The sequence below is a fragment of the Gavia stellata genome, chromosome 2 (assembly GCF_030936135.1).
Source record: "Gavia stellata isolate bGavSte3 chromosome 2, bGavSte3.hap2, whole genome shotgun sequence".
Taxonomy (NCBI): Eukaryota; Metazoa; Chordata; class Aves; order Gaviiformes; family Gaviidae; genus Gavia; species Gavia stellata.
Window position 1 is genome coordinate 26,538,695 of NC_082595.1, and position 18,294 is coordinate 26,556,988.

At 36.1% G+C, this 18,294-nt stretch overlaps 1 protein-coding gene across 1 annotated transcript in view; it reads right to left on the reverse strand.

Moving 5' to 3' along the window:
* The window catches only part of WDR64 (WD repeat domain 64), a 68,797-nt gene that overhangs the window by 30,306 nt on the left and 20,197 nt on the right, over window positions 1–18,294 (reverse strand). The window contains 6 exon segments of the mRNA XM_059827864.1: window positions 5,475–5,614; window positions 12,195–12,274; window positions 14,989–15,123; window positions 15,640–15,692; window positions 15,694–15,855; window positions 17,499–17,606. Of these exon segments, the coding sequence (XP_059683847.1) occupies window positions 5,475–5,614; window positions 12,195–12,274; window positions 14,989–15,123; window positions 15,640–15,692; window positions 15,694–15,855; window positions 17,499–17,606 (678 nt within the window).

The following is an 18,294-nucleotide window of genomic DNA, read 5'->3' on the forward strand; positions in this document are numbered from 1 at the left end:
AATTCACTTAACTGAACAGCTGAAGAAAAAGACATGTCTGTGGACTACAACTGTAATTGCACCTATGCACACTGTTACCTTTCAGGTATTCACAATCTGGAAGATCAGGAACAAATTTATTTCCAGGAATATTATATTCTGAAGCCAGTCCAGCAGCACAGAATTATGACAAACTCTGCCTGTGCCCTCCCTTCTTCCTCAGTGTCACTACAATGGAAATACCGATTCATATGACTAAAGGACATAAAGAAATTATTTACAAATCTATGGCTCTGCCTAATTTGTAGATACTCCTATGTTATAAAACCAAGAAAGTAAGTTTAACTTCTGTGATAAGAGAATTTGATATATACATAGTTTTTTAATAGCTGCCTGACAGCAGTTTGCTAATAATTTGTTCAATCAAGAAATCATTGTAATATTGGAGAAAACAAAGTGCTCATGTGCTGGACTAGTTTAAGGAATCTTAATTTTCTTAATGCAACCATCATTTGAATTCAAATTCTAAAATAGTTTCTTAATTGTTATCATAATAATGTTTGTTTTATTAATACTGACTCAGGGCAATCTGTTTTCAGTTAAATTAAATATCACAGAAGGTTTTTTCAATTTTCTTTTCCAGAAAGCTGTACTGCACAGTGGCCAAAATGCCCCAGTGTAAATAAAGAAGTCTGCCAAAACAATTCACATGAATTCCAAGTTTCAGTGCAATGTGTCCTGGGCTTGTCTGTAACCAAATAAAGTACTGATTTTTGACACCCAAGAGAGTGTGCTCTCTCTGCAGATCCATTGAGGTCTACCACAAAAAACCCCAAAGTGCTGCAAGAAGACAGTACTGCTCAGACAGCAGACGTTTCCCATGCTGACAAGCAGAACTGATTTAGGGAAGAATAAGGAAAACCTTTGATATTATTTTTCTTTCACTGGATGTATTTGACTGATGTTCATTTTACATCATCTCATGAGTCTAGAAAGATGTGAGAGCTAGTGACTAATTCAGCACTGGCAGTGACTATTTTTCTCCTTGCAAACCAAGAAGCCATGTATATACATTTCAGATTTTGGCACCAGCTCTTGTTTTAGAACAGATTGTAGAAAGACCTGGATTTACCTCCAGCTGTCTGTGCATTAGATTGCATAACACCACTTTGACTGGTTAAGAATGAAGGAGGGCCAAAGTGATCTTGTTCGTTGTTTCTTGAAGAATATCTATATCAAGATCATCCAGATGACTTTAATTTTATTATAGTAGAGCTGTACTTCTGATTTTTATACTTAATTTACAGCACTAGATAAATAATTAGTATTTCCTTTAGGATTACCTTATATGTAGGGGGACTAACAGAAACAAGGCTAATTGATTTCAAATGTGTGAGCCTCAGATTTTTTTTGTTTTACTGCAGGCAGTGCTGAGAGTACAATGTCTATAGCTTACCTTGACCAGAGTACTCAAGTCAAGTGCCACAATGGTACATGTAGATTTTACTGTTATATTTGAACTGTACAGTACACTGAAACAAGAGTGTGCTGCAGTTCATCCCAGAGTCCTTGCTCCCTGATAACCTGGATGGGAACCTGGACAAACAGTGCTGCAAATCTGTTTTTTTCATGCCTAGGTTCATTTCAGTGGAGATAACTGTGCTGGGATATAGGGTGCGAAAGAATGGTGTGCACATTGGTCCTTATGCTAATGCCAAGTGGGGATGCAGCCAAGTTTTGCACCAGGATGGGAGTGCTGAACAGAATTCTTGAAATTCACAGTTTAGACACAGCCTGAAATTATGAGTTATCATAATGAAGACTGTGGTGCATAAGAATCTGATTTAAAGAAAATAATCCACACAGTACTTGCATTTTACTTTTCAGCAAAGTAATGTCAACACACAGTGTAGCAAGGCCTATGTTAAAACAATTGCCAGTCAAATTCTCCAGTTCATTCAGGAATTGGATTGTACGTTTATCATAATAAATAAAGGCTAAACTACACTCTGCTGAATGAATGTAACTCATGCAGTTTCTGCAGTATTTTTAATCTTTGTTTATGTGATTACTAATTTACAGAATTAGAGACTTTCAGTTTATGTATCATTTAGTGGGATTGAGCATGGCTTCACTGCAAATAGAGATTAGTCTTCTACTTAGAAAGGTGGGGTTTTTAAGTAGACTGAGACAGTAAGCCTCTTTATACTGGAGATCTGCATTTACTAAGGGCTGCCTAAACTTATGTTGTAACACCCAACCCTTTCAGAGCTCTGCTCCACCCTTTTCCTCCATTCCACCCTCCCTTACCACGTACACATGGGACTTCTCTGTAGACACAAGTGGCCTGCTGAGTAATCTGTACTTTTGGAATCATCTGTCTAACTCACAAAGTTAAGTCATGTGAACAGACTTGGGCAGTGTCAGAAGAGGTCGACTGATATCCAGTCAGACCATCCAGCAACAGATGAAAAGCAAACAGAATAGTCCTCTAAAATAAAGCACATGCATCTTAAAAATCACTTGAATAAAACAAACATTGTGTAGGTCTAATTGATCCTTGGCATATTCAAAAATTGGACTTCCAAACAAACAGACTGCTTTTTTTAAAAAATATTACAAGATCAAAAATGTTAAATTGTCATGTAGTCATATTTCATAATAAAAAGAATAACTCACAGAATTGAAATTAAAAGCAGACTTCAGAAGCAAAAACTGCAGCCGCAGAAAACACCTGAAATACTTGCAGTGATCAAACCAATTGCTTGCACACAGTGCAAATAAAATATATGCTAAAAGACCTTAAAACAAAAAGGCAACAATGTACTTCCTCATTTAAATTATGGCACTGGGACAGTCTCCCTCAATATATAATATTGACCCTTGGTTAAAAATCTTTCACTTATTTCTATTTACAACTTTTGACATATGGTTAAAGAGAAGGTCTTAAAATGAGCATAATACAAAATAGTTTATTTATGTTTGGTTTGCGAAACTTCTTGGATAACTTCAATATTGCCTTTAATCTAACATGCAGTTACAAGTAACTTACTGGTTCTGAAGAACACTTGCCCTTCAGAAACAGACAACCCTTTTCCTTTATGGAGTTTTAGTTTTTGATTTCAGGTCTGCACAATCATACTGTTCTCTTCACAGAGACATTTGTTTTGTATCTTGGCCATTGTGTTGCATGAGATGTTTCTTTTAATACTTCGTTAACGCACTGATGACTCCCTCCCCTTCTCCTGGGCTCTACTCTTTATTTTCCATGCTCTGGGACATTAAGACTGTTAGAACTAATAATCTTGTAAACTAGCTCTTCCACTGTAATACGAATCCCCTGTGATTTCTATTTTTTTGCACCAGTGCTGTGAAACCATGGTGTAGGATTGGCTCATTTTTACATTTCTGTAAACTATTTTGATTTTTCTTATGCTAGGCAGATTGGAAAGCAAATTGGTTTTTGTTTTTTAGGTGGAAACAAATTATGTATTTAAGGTAACATTAAAAGTTCCCTAGGAGGTTGCACACTTTTGTGTAATACCTGGTTCTTGTCTATACAAACACAAATGTGTTTTAACTGGGTTGGAAGCAAACCTGTTACAGCTGACCTTCCTCCACTATTGTGTATAACATGTATCATCTACAGATTGTAAATTCTTTGAGACACAGAGTGATCGCCACTTTATTTGTAAAGTCCTTTAGACTTCTCTGAGATGGATCACTTCTTTTTTGATATAGTTTTCAACTATGACCACAAGATTTACCTGACTTTTGAAAGTCTAGGAATTTATCTCTATTTCTTTTTATTTTTGAGAAGTGTAATTTCTGCCTTGTAACTCACAGCACTGTTGAAAGACACATAGCTTTTAATTAAATTCACATATTCATTTTCATGTACATCTTACTGATGTCATTGACACAACTCAGCTACATTTAGTTAAGGTCAGGTGTCCACATACCTGGAGACTTGTAAAATAGATTTTGCTTCCAAGTCACCATATTGAATTACACAAAGACCCACAAGGGACCTCAAGACATCTTCTAGTCATTTACTGCCCCAGGGGCTTCATTCTTAGTTGCTTTTCTATAAATATCTTCATGTACATTCATTCCCCTTAAGTCATGTCTTATGTCTTACTCAATTTTTCCTGCATGTATAGCTTGCAGGCTGTTAAAACACTCCTTAATTTGACCATAATGTATGCCTGTAGTAAATGTACAGTTACCTGCAGAACAGACAGGTATAGATTTATAGGAGTGAGGAAGGGGGAAGGGTTATGGCTCCAGGATTATGTGAAGATGGGAGATTTCTGATAACTTATTTTCAGCTAGTAGTACTTTTAGAAGGCTGTAGGTTATATAAGAATAGGATTAAAGACATGAAAATGTGGTATTTGCTGGCACCTCAATGAGCAGTGGTAAGCAATTACAGCAGAGGAGCAGCACGGACAGAATAAATAGCTCAGTAATATTTCCTGTATAACCCAATAAAAAGCTGGAAACCTTTGAGATAGATGGATATCTCAGTAGACTAACTATATTAGGTCCTTATTGCTTTATAGGAGGTATTTTCCACAGATCATACCTTCACTTTTAATGACCATTCTGAACTCTAATACTTCTGCCCAGGGCCTGCAGCAACTGGTTTGGGGCAACTAGTTAATTTAGTATGTATGCTCTCTAGTCCACCATTGGAGATGTTAATGAAAATATTTACTACTGCTGAATACTGAAAATATTGCATAGGATGACCCTTGAAAGAAGTCCATCGCCATTCATAACTACACCTTCAGGGGCTTCTCATTTATTTTTGCACATATTTTTAGAAGTTTTTATTCTCTCCTGAACAGTCTCATTTTGACAAATGATATAAACTACTGATGCTATGATTCCACCAATAATTTAAAGGAAACCCAGCCATTTCCAGCAGTATCTTGCAATATTTGGTAGAAGAAATTTTATTATTGATTTTTTTAGCATTCCTGTTCATGGACAATGTTTTGGATCAGTAAGCCTTGTAAAGGACACTCTTCAGAAAGAGATCAATAGTTGAACATGATGTATAGAGCCACTAGTGTAAGAAAAACTCCGCCTATGGATTTAGTAAGTTGACAGGCTTAGAGAAGGGTAAATGAAGCTCTAGGAAGTTTTTGCAGGTGATCGCTACTGAATGAAGCATTCAGGTACAGGTTATGTTATAATTATGGCAGTTGCCAAAGTAATACGGAAATTACCAGAGTGTTAGTATCTACTATTGTAAGTATTCTTTTGTCACATTGAGAAAGAAAATGTCAGGTAGTTCCATTCTAGTCTTGCTTCTCAATATAAAATAATTTGGAAAATTTAAGCTAAAACTCCACCTTTTTATTAAAATAAATGAACTGATAAGCAATAAGAATAGGACTGGATACTATCAGAAGTAGTTACTCAAAACCAGATTCCTACTTGCATTTGTAGCATTGATTTCCTTTAAGTTAAGGAAAGTGTGTTACCTTTGCAGAGGAAAGGCTGATGACACGTTGATCTTTTTCATTTGTCACGATTTTCACAACAGTATGTCGGTGTCCTGATAGCTTCCCTGTAGGCCTACTATTAATAGTGGGATGCCACAAACGAAGCAGTTTGTCAAGACCTTAAAGAAAAAAAAAAGTATATATAGTCAGAAAGACTGAATAGTCATTGGTATTACAAATAGGCTTCATAATGGAGAGCTTAGTGTTGTTAAGTCTCTGCTTTCACCATGTAGGCAACTCCCACAGAAGAATGTGAATTTTTCATTCTAAGGGCTGGATTACAGCTTATCCCCAAACTTGTATTAAAGCCACATTAACCAATTTGCCTTTCAAAGCCTTTTTATTTTGCTAGAGGAATGTCAGGGACACTGGATGTGACTACATGCGCTAGTCCCATAGAGCAGAATACTTTAGTAGAAATAGAACTGGGGCTCAGATTTTTTTCCTTCAAACATCTAATTTACAAAAATGTCAAAACAATATTTGTGTCCACTTAGCCAGGAAATGAAGGGATGACCACCTCTATGGAAGAGGGTGGGTGTGCAGAACAGGAAGGGGAGCAGACATGAAAGTTGAGGGCAGGTAGGAAACAATAACTGCTGATGAGTGATTTTGTGTCTTGAAGTAAATGAAAATTAGGTCTTTCATATTTATTTATATGTTCAAACATCAAATTTACCTACAATTTAGGGAATAATCCTTGAGTGCATTATAGATAAATCTTTTGGTAGTGTTTTCGTAATAGTTTCCATAAATATTTCAAAACAAAAAGATGTTAAAAATGTATTAGTAAACTCCTGGATTTACATACTGATGTAAACACAACTGTACCTAGTGTTCTGAAATATTTCATGTTTTTCACGAGTTTCAAGAGAACATCTCCCTTTTCCTCCATTAAACATTAAACATTATTCTCCTCTGAGTTAAATTGATTGCACTGTTTATGTATGTTTATTCACTGGAGAAATTATCTACTCTTAAAATAGCTATAATTTTGTTTTATGCCAGACCATTTCACAAGTGTGACTGAGAATGCAACCATGCAAACAGCTGTGCTGGCACAATGGAACGATAACTTCTGCATAGGAAAAGGGAGCCATGGATAAGAAGCTGACCAGCAGTAACTTCAGTGGGAACCAGTTTCTTTTGGGCACTTTCAGGCAAAACTATTCTAGACTAACTGTCTATGCGGTAAGCATGGAATGAAGTAGCTTAAAAAGGCTATAATTACACAAGAGGTTTGTGAAGCCCTTTTGGATGGGAAAACTGCAGAACATGCTGGGCCCCTGCTTACTTCCCCAGGTGTTACGTTAGGCTGTCGTAGACATGTCCCGTAAGTTAGCAGAACCCTTGTGACCAGGCCAGTATACATTACTGAGAAACAAGACCATGGGAGTAAAAGTCAGCTTCGATGAGGTCAACAGGAGGATACGAAATATGGTAGGCAGGAGCCTCCAGGGAGACTGGTGAGATCAGTTATAATCAGAGGGAACAGATGCTCCTTCAACAACATGCCATTTAGCAGCCCCAGATGGAAACTGTCATGTCTTAAAATGCCAGTGAACTAGGTAGAAGCTGTTGATAGTATGTGACCAACTGAACTACCTACTTGCTGTGCTTTTGAGACACAGGATCTTTCTTAGCCTTCCTAATTGCTCTGTTCTTTATATTCCTGAGGTGATGGCAGATGAAAGGAGGGGAGGATAGTGCCCTTTAGTTGTGGCACAGAGAGTTTCTTTTAAGAAGAGAATCACTAATACATGTTCTGTACTTAAGATATTAACAGGAAGTGTCATTAGGAAAGAACACCTTTCCCTATATTAAAAATGCTGTTTGCTTCTTATGTGAAATAGTGTATTAGCTTTTGTTCCTTTTACTGATGTTGAGATAATGGTGGATTTGGTTATAGTAGACGTGTTCTTTCCCCTTTTTCTGGACTAATGCCAGATTGGCCCTATTTGCTGCTTCATTGCTTCACTGGAACATTTACTGGAACATTTCTTCTCTCTGTGCTCGAAATATGCCTCTAGGATTCAGAATCCTGACATAGGAGGCATGGATAGTAAGTGCATTCAAGAAAAGCTTGAAGAAGATGAATTATCTGTCTGCATATCAGACAGCAAATTTTTAAGATTCTGTGAAATCAATTATTTGAATCACAATGGGCTCAGTTCAGTGTTCTCCATGCCAAGATAAATAATTATGAAAGCATGTGTTTAGGTTTTTTTAAAAAGTCAGATTCTCTGACCATAGGTCTATTCTAGCTAGATGTTATGGATTCCAATGCATTCTTTGATTATGTGATCCTTTGCCAAATTGTCTCCCTTGCTCACAGAATTTTGCAATTTATGTGGTATTACAAGTCTGTTGAGATGTCTCCATTTCAGTGGTGTTGAAACCCCCTTGAGAACAATAGCATTTTTGAATGGAAAAAATGCTAGGCTTAGCTTGGCATCCTCTGATAAACTATGAAAGAAAAATATAACTCCTGTTTTCTTTCTACGCTGCTCCTCACACACAACTCTTTGAAACAACTTGTCATTCCTTCAAGCCTGCCTTTTAAATAATCTTAGGTTATAATGTCTGCAAAACGTCTTCAGAACAGTTAGACGTCTGGTAAACTAACATAGGTTCATATGTTTATGATATTGACCAATGTCTCTTTTTTGTGCTGCCTTGTCTGTCTTCATATGTTCTTAAATTTAGCCTGCATTGTAGAAAAGAGTCTGCTTATGCTTGTGAGGGCTAGTATTATTGGAGTATTAGTGGGATATGATTCCTATAACTAGGATTCCTGGGAATTCCTGAAAATGTCAATACCAATGTATAGTGCCAATAAAAAAACCCAACATGTAAGATGTTACCAGTTACTTCACTTGTTCCAGGAATACACAAAGGATACTGAGCAAACACAGAGGACTTCCTGTTATCAGTCTTAAGCTGCTACTGCTAGATTTAGAAATCAATAATAGTTTTTCTTCTACTGTATTGCTCACAGGAGAACAATAGCTGCATTTGAAGAAGTAATAGGGTTAGAAGTTGATGTATCATATAATTTAAAAATTATTATCTACAGCTTTTATATGCATACATGGTTTGCTTTTAACTGTAGCTGTTCCCCGAGGTGATGATTAAGACATAGTTGGAATTTAAATGGATACAGAATAAGAGGAAAATCATATCACTTTACCATTTGACATAATATTAATGTAAAATGCTACACAGAAAATTTATTCTAAGTTACTAGGGGTTCCATATTTTAGGCCACTATCAGGCTTTTATCATTTTATTGGTTGACAAGACTAGCTTTTAGCATGAAAAGTGAACTCTGTACCAGGTTTGCTTGTATCTTTCTTATTCATTATTATAAATATCAAATATCTGGAAGACAAAATTAGGTTGTGTCACAGTACTGGAAAACTCATGAGTATATTCAAATACAATAACACATTATGGAAGAGTAAAGGTGTTAAAACATGACATTTTTAATAGTCACTTCCTAGTGTAATAATACATTGTGGCATTTTGCATACCATTTCTGCTATAAACACCTGGCTAAATAACAATAGATTAGGGCTTAATAAAGTGGTTAGCAGATATATCCCCACTGAATACTTTAGAAGCTAGCCTGCAATCAAATGTTGGATTTTTTTTTTCTTTTAATTGCTGAACGTGACATATAAACATAGTTTTTACAAATGTTTGCACATGTCACCAAGAAATCTATGTATTATGATTCCTGAATTATTTAACTGCTCTGGCCCTTGATTTTTAGGCTATATTACAGGTAAAATTGCAGGCTTGCTAATCAACAAGACTAGCCTATGTTCATTTGAAACAGTTTAATTCTCTCATTAACTGGATCAGCAACATGTGTTTCTCAGCCAGACAAGAGAGAGGGATGGCTTTTAAGATACAGAGGCAAACAGTGTGCTCTAGTCTGACTGACTGCTGTGCCATTGTGAGCAGTGTTTTTTATTAACAGAATGCTGAACTCTAAAGCTTAACTTTTGAAGACGTTAGTAGATTAATCTCTCAAGCGCTGAAGAATTATTCTTAATTCTGAGTGCAGCTTCATAGTAGCCCCTGGCTGATCTAAACTTCACAGTGAAATTGAAAGAGATGATCCCACCTTGTCATTGTCTTTGACCATAGATTCCCACTTTCTTCTGTGAGTCTTAGTAGTCCATCTTAGGAATAGTTTCCTTTTGTGTTCAAGGGAAGCAGCAGGGCCAAGCACTGGGAATGAGGGTGAGAGGCAGGAGGATGCCTTTTAATATCAAGGTGAATGCCAGTGGGTGAACAAGCAAGACAGGATTCCAAATCAAGGGTATGTAAATGTTACGATCCAGGAATAGACTGGAAGATTGTTAGAAGTAAGTACAATTCTTATACTGTTTCAAACTCATCATTACAGAGTCCTTGAACACAGTATTACTAAACTTTTGTCATATTGCCCATGCTTTTTGTACTTTTGTGCAGTGAAAGTCAAGACAAATTAAAATGCAGTGTTGAGAAAGCTCATCTCCTTCTAAAGTATTCTGATTAGGTAGGTGTTTAGATGGGACAGGAAGTCCTGAGTCTAGCTTCCAACCATCACAGAAAAATATACAATCTATCCTTTTCAAAAATTTCAAGCTCCATTTTAAACAGAGGATATTTCTTTCTGCAACTGCCACTATTCAGAAGACTCTTCCAGAACATCACTGCTCTAATTTTTGCTCTAATATTTGTCCTCCTGATATTTTTATAGGTAGCAATGGTATTCCTTGTTAATTGTCATTTTGCTAGGATATAGAAAATACACTTTTTAGTCTCTGTGAGATAGGTTTAGCCTCTAGGTGATAGGTTTCCCCCACCCTTTTTCCATATTCAACTTATCTTTCTCAAACATGGCTCATATCAACCATAAGTGGTTTCCAGTACAACATGAGGTTTTACTAGTGTAAAATTCAAAGAAGTTAATGCTTTTTTACCTACAGAACAGATATTTCAACTAACACAGGTACCTAGAGCAAGTATTGATGCATGATTGCCATATTCCTATACTCTGCCATAGGTGTTTATTGCTGGTCACTGTCAGTGAGGGGATACTGGTCAATGCACAACTTTGGTTTGGCCTACCATAGCTATTCTTATTTTCTTAGGAAGTTTATCCAGATTTTTGTCTTCTATTATTTCTATAGGAAGACTTTTCAGTGTGTAACAGAAACTTCTATTAGTTCCTGTGTAATTGACCTTCTGTCCTATTCAGACACTTCAACCTGTTTTTATTACTACAGTAAAATCCTCCAGTTCTACCTGTAGGAAATACTAACCACATTCTGTTTTATAGGGCCTCCCTACTTTATGTCATCAGTAAATTTCTCCAGACTACTTTTTGTGACAAGGTAATCAATGCAAATAAGATCTCCCCCAAGGCTGAGCTTCAGAATTTTCACTAATTTCCTACAGTCCTATTGCTTTCCCTTTAAATCTTGTGTCTAGAAAATCAGTTGGACTGTCTGATGTTTATTTTGATGTCTGTCACAGTTTTCCCTTTGGTAAACTGCTACAATTCAACTTGAATTGCATTATTTTCCATGTCTAATTTTTTTTTTTTCTAAATTTATTTTACTGTCTTGTGTGTTATCAAGGCTGGACATCATTCCCTTGGCCATTTTTTTCTTCTTGTTAAACGCAGACGTAAGAATTGCTATGTGATACATTGTTCAAAGCCGTTAACAAAGTTTTAAGCAAGACTCTTGTACTGAAGACTTGGAGATAGACAGCATCGATGTCACTCCAGGACACCACCTTGCCAGAGAGAATATACAAACAAGAGTGCTGCCATACTCCAGCCACATTTCTGCAGCATGAAATACGACCACTGCAATAGACAGGCTCATAAAATTATTGGATAACAGGGAAGAAATGGATGTAAGAGTGCTATTTCTGCAGTCTGCTTTGGGTGAAAGAACGAATGGTAAAGCTTTGGGGAAACGTGATCAGAGAGAAGAGCAACGAGAAGTATTAAGATGGGCCAATGTGATTGCTTAAGACAGGAAAGGATGGCCAAAGAGTAACTAGCAATAGAATGATAGGAAATGGCCTCAAGTTGCGCCAGGGGAGGTTTAGTCTGGATATTAGGAAAAATTTCTTTACTGAGAGAGTGGTGAAACACTGGAATAAGCTGCGGAGGGAGGTGGTGGAGTCACCATCACTGGAGGTGTTCAAGGAACATGTGGACATGGCTTTGCGGGACATGGTTTAGTGGGCATGATGGTGTTGGGTTGATGGTTGGACTTGATGATCTTACAGGTCTTTTCCAACCTTAATGATTCTGTGATTCAGAAAAGGATGGAAGCCCTGCTGATACTGGAAGGAGTAATGTGTATAACCTGGCCAAGACTGTCGCCGCCATGACTTGGAAAGGCGCCTTAGAGTAGTTCAACATACTGTTTCTCCTGGTTTATTATATAAATAACATGATACTTGAATCAAACCCAGACTGAGCCTTTGATAGGCTCCTGTCAGGAACTGTATCTTTTCAGAGTGAGGCTCCCAGCAATTAAAAGGAAGACCTCTGTTTCCTATCATTTAAGACAGAAGTAATTATTTAAATTCTTAAGATACTAAATCAGCTTTTTTTGATCTTATTTAATTGGAAAAAGAACATTCACAACAGAACAATCTCTTGGAAAAAACTCCCATACTTACCTCCAGTGACAAGGACTTTCGCTTTTCCACAGTATGTGAAGGCATTGACCCCTCTAGGGACAGAAAATTCCTTTACAGGTCTGTAATCATTAATAAAACAGCTAATCAGGTAAGAAACATTAGGAAAATACAGACTGCAGTCTATATTCCACTTTTCTGTATTATATAGAATAGCTGTTTGCATAATGTATACAATCTCTTGTTAAAAGCAAATTATTTTATAACAGTGACTTAGATACTAGCATCAATAAAATTGAAACAGGGTACACTTTCCATTAAAGTAATAAAACTCTGATTTGAACATCTGAGTCAGTCATACTCCAAACAGAATCCTAAAATGGTAGCTGTTGCCAAATTAAGCCTTCACACACCTCTGCATGCCTAAAGCAGTTCATGACTGAGAAAAATATCAAACCAACTGCCTTTGCCTGTTTTGGACATGGAGGTCTATTGTGGCCTCTATTTTGCATAAAGTAAGTGCAGTTACTTTTCTGTTGCTTACGTATAATGTATTTTATAATGCATAGTCTATTTTATCTATTTTGTGTTGTATAATACCATGAAGAGACTGCAAGTTTCTGAAACTCAACTGAATTATTCTGTTGCATTCACTGCAAAAGCATAGGAATTCAAAAAAACAACACAGACTGAGATTGACTCAGTGTCCCTTATAAACCTGCACTTTGAGCAACTTCTGCTTGTCTCTCCATGTTCCACACATTGCTACTAATGAGTGAATATTTTCTTGTTTTTTGGAGTCAGCAATAGCATGGCTAACACCTGTCTCTCCCAGGAAACAATAACTATCAGTGTAATTAAGTTATACAGAATTAAATGAGTACACACTTAATTTTTTTCTTTGAAATCCAGACAAGTAGGTAGTTCATTTATTCTGGGCTAGAGAGTAACCATGAATATTGAAAACCATAACTGGGGATGACAGTAAATTTGACAAAAGACTCTGGAAACTTTGAGGATTAATGAAAGAGCTTGTTCTTTCTAGGCAGGTGTAAATAAAGGGCTGTTTACTCCCTATTACTTAGAGGAAGCAAAGCTTTCTTTCCAGAGCTCTAATAGAAGAGTCTTAATTCTCTTGTTGGCATAAAATAGCAAGTAATTGATTTAAATGTGATTGGCAGATTTTCTCAGGATTTCTCATCTTTTTCCTTTATTTTTTAAATTCAGTACTTCTATATAACTGTCTATTGGCTCTTTAACGAATGGTCTTGATAGTCTCCTAACATGAGTGTGAATAAGAAATTTCAGCAGTGTGAAGTCCTTCACAAGTCATGGCCTTGCAACAGAAGCACCTGTTGATCCCATCCACACCTCCCTTTTTTTAGATACTTTACAAGAAAAGATTATAAGTACTCATCAGCCATTATCCACAAAGAAACTTAACAGTCACATAGGAGACAAGATACATTTCATCCCTTTTCAAGCACAATAACAATTGCTTGCTGCAAAGTTAATTGGGGAAATTTATTTTTCTAGCACCAGTAAATCATATATTTCAACCTTACTTATGGAATGGGCATTTCAAAGTTATTTGATCTATAGCTATTTTTAGGGCTATTAATTTCATTTTAACAGCTGTGTAATTTTTCAGTTGTATAACTATAATTTCATTTAGCTGCTGCATGAAGCTGCTTAGAGAAATGTATTTATTGGAACTGGAGACACAATTACAGTCAGTGTTAAATGGAAAAGACCTACCAAGATATTTGCAGTTAATGTTCTGTATAACAAACAGTGTATGGTGGTAGCATATACTTTTTGACTATACTTTTGGCTCTGCAGTCTTTTTTTCTTTCTCCTCAAATTAATGCTATTTTTCCAGAACTCCCAGCAAAATTAAATAGGATTTCTCAGCTTTTTTCCTGACACAGTATGTGACATTGGATAAGCTATAATTATTTCATATTTCACTTTCCCCCTCCACAACAGATATGCAATACTCATAACACCTAAAGTTACTGGATTGATGCAAGAATTACTTGGTGAATATTTATGACCTGTGTTATACAAAAGATAAAACAGATTATCATAATTTTTGCTACTAGCCTTAAAAATCTATTAATCTCTGGATGTACCTCACAGAGGAATTGTGAAGCTCATCTAACGTTTACAATGCTTTGAGATATTTGAATTAAAAATTCTATCCATATGTTATTTATAGTTCCTTTTTACATCAAATTCTATTTGTGTTATTTATTTTTTAATTGGGCTATGAACTCTTCTAAAAGCACAGCCTAGTAAGGCTTGGAATCAGCTATAGCACTGATGGGCCATACAAATGATATGGCACAAATAAGGAGGCCACAACACCTTTCCTGCTGCATAGTAAATCCATTTCACAGCCCTCAGAATAAACTGCTTTCTTGGTTTAAGCTTGTGTAGCTGAAACTTGTGAAACTGAAACTGTAAATGAAACTTAGTTGAATATATTTTTGTGGATATAAATTTTAAATGAATGGATACATGATATACATGTAACAAAGCAATCAATTTTCTAACTAAAATTTACCTGCTGAGGAGAAGTTGGAGCAGACAATGCTGCCAACATAAATTATGCTTAAGGGTTGTGAGTAAGGAACATATATGGACAGCCCTCTCCTACATAAAAAGCTAATAAAAATGTTGAAGTATTTAATTAGTTGTATTTCTGTTTGTATTAAGAATGCCTACAGAAAAGACAGCTTCAATACAAAAAGATGGCATCTTGTAAGGCACTGATCTCACGCAGAGTTATAAAGCAAAAGGTCTATTTTTTCAAAAGATGTCATATACTTACAAGTTGTCCTCTAGTCGCTTTATGTCATCCAAAACAAATGAATGTATGCTGTCTAAGGAGCAGGATCCGAAACAGTTTAGGTCAGAAATATACTTAACTTTCACAACCCAGTCATCATGTAGCTTACGTTTAACGCTAGGGATATAAATTGAGATGTTATTAGGATATACTAGCATCTACTGTAATAAGCCCATAGGTGGACAGGGATTTTGTCAGTGAGATTATACACAACCAATGCTAGCATTTAATATCCAGGGCAGATACAGAACCACTCTTCCAGCTCAAAAGCAAGCAGAGCTAAAGTTAGGCTTGAATCATGCACTTCTTTAGTAGCAGTTATGCTTCCATCTAATTGGGCAGAATAAAGTTGTGCCTATGTCAAACTAGATAACAGCAATTGTGAATTGTTCCCTGGAATTTTACTCTGCAGCCTCTCTGTCGTAAGATCTCTTGTAAGATCTCCTACTTAAAATGATGGCATTTCCTTCACACAACAGCAAGCAAATCATACTTACTGCAGTTTGAAAAATTTTCTTTGTTAGGTGGGGTTAATTTATACACAAATGCTAATCCTCCATTTAGGCCAGAGAAAACCATAATTAAAAAAAAAAAAAATTCCAGACGGATAATATTTTATCATAAGCAATTTACATGTTAAAAGTTTTGGAGTCCAAGACCTGAAGTTGTGATTCTTTTTTTGTTTTTACATTGTTTCAATCCAAAGTGATCACTGGTCACAGCAAGCAGGTGAACATAACACTTATCATTTCCCATTACAATATTATCCTTAGCCAGGTGATCTGACATAGTTACCATGCAAACACAGAGCAGACCATTTTCCATTGGTTTGATGATAAAGAAATTATTCTGTGAAATATGGTAGATAGTTTATTAGATATTGCATACGAGCCCTTAAGTTGACTGAACATATGCTTATCTACTTACATCAGCATTCAATTCTTCACTTTGTTTTTTCAAGCTCCCCCTGTGATAGCTGTTTCTTGGTATTAGAAACTCATGGAAGATCATCACCAAGTGAAGATAAATGCAAACTTTAAGGATTTCAGTGAGGCTTTATTTCATAGGTAGTCTTTTCCATTTCAGTGAGGAAATATTAATTCCAAATTTTAGGGAGGTTCTCACCATGCTAAGTGGGATGGTATATTTGCTAAGACTGTATATGGTTCCCTGTTCAAAAATATGATGCTGTCTATGAGAAAATGGAAAATAGCCAAATTAAAGCATTATTCAAACCACAAAATACCACAGTAACACACAGAGAGAAATTATATCAGAGTCCTAATTATTAATACACTCCGGGAGTACCAAGTGTACTTACATGGGCAGGTGTTTGAATTTTCAGGAATTGAGATAGTGGGAATGAATACAGCTGCAACCCATTGTGGTATTTTGCTAGACTGAGAAGTCTTGGGAATGGGATTTTGGGTCATCTGCATTATACAGTTTATTGGTTCTATTGCCTGACTCCATCTGTTATTTGATTAAAGCATCCTTGGCAACCTAAACTGGCAACTGTTCACATGCCATGGGAATTAACTGGTTCAATGCTGTCTGTGTAGCACAGAAACATTAAAGAAATGTAACACAGATATAGAACTGTCTACATATTATACCCATGGTCTCAAAAGAGACCTGCTCCTATTCAGCCATAGACAGTTTCAACTCTCACTGATGTAATGACTGGAGGAAACCTGGAGAATAATGACTGGAGAAGACATTTTTGAGCCTTCCTTCCCAGGAGTCCAATTGGATTGACAAAAAGACTTCCACTGACCTGTCTGAGCTTGGGAGAGGCCTTTTAATATCAAGAACAATAAAAAAAATCCTAAGATTTGATCTTATCCTAAAATATTTACTTTGCTTCCTCTAATCTTCTCAGCCAACTCAGAATTGTTAACAAAAGCCCCAGAAACAGGAGGAAAAATCTAAAGTATGCATCAGAAATCCTTGCAAAAGTTGTATTTTGTAATAAGGCGTTGAAGAAAACTTTAACTGTTTGGACATACAATGTCAACATCAAGATGCTTTTGCTCTTGGAAAGTCCTGAACAAAATGCAGGATATGAAGAAATACTTTCTTTAAACCAGGAAGTTACCTCAAAGGAGTCTATGTTAAATTCCTTGGGAAACCTGTCCCTTCATTCTTAAGAGATTCTGAGATATACATATGCACATGTACACACATTAACTATACATGTGCACACATATGCATTAGATATACATAGAAAATAAATTCTTTGGGGGTTTGTTTGCAACACAGTACAAAATCTTCCTCTTTCTTCCAAGTTTTTAAGACTGGCTAATAATCCCATTTGGTGTGGAAAGGGTATTCCTTCTTCAGTATAAATTCCACTGTTTCACAGAGTTCCTACAAGGGCAAAAGTTAATGCCTTCATCCTGTTAGACAAAAGGAATGTGAATGTACATTGGAAACAAAGACTAATCTTTTTCAGGCTTCCTCTTTAACATTTGTCTGATCCAACATACTACCTGACTCCCTTTTGATTTATAGTCCCAGATGATGTCTGTCCTTTCAGTTACAGCCACGACACATTTCAGCTGAGGTAGGAAATCACATCCAGTGATCCAAGCAGTATCCTGATGAAAATAAAAAGGGTAGCTAAAGAAGGATTTTCTCTGTAAATTTATAACATTCTTTGTTATTTAAGTATGTATTTTAAACCATCCCCACATAAATTCCATATACTCTGCACTAGTGGCTGCTAGATCCAGCCACAGCTAATGGAACTGAGAGTTCTAGCTCCAGGAATAGCTCATATGTGAAGTTACAGAGCTGCCAGGCTCAACCTCTGTTATCAGTGACTCACCTCAGATGCACGGATGTTGCACATGAGAGGACACAATACATCTATACTGTTAGCTGAACTGTGATGACACTCTGAAAAAAGCACTCTGAGCAGAGGAAATTTAAGCTACAACATCCATGATAAAGCAGATTAAAATTTTTCTTGGATACAGTTTAGTTCAAAACAAAAGAAAGTTAAAAGGCAGTAAAAATTTCAGCTATAATAGCACAAACCCTACTGAAATGAATGTTTATGAAAATAAGTAACTTGTTTTAAAAAATTTCAACTCTCCTAATAGGTAGATCAAATATTTACAAAGATTTACAGCACATCTGCCCATATTAAGCCATCTTTCAAGTATACCCACAATTATACAGGTCTTAATGTAAAATAATTTCTCTTGCAAAGTGTAAGATTAGGGACTCAAATTCAGTACTATACTGGCCAGAATCTGGGTTTTTTTTGTTGAAACATTAATA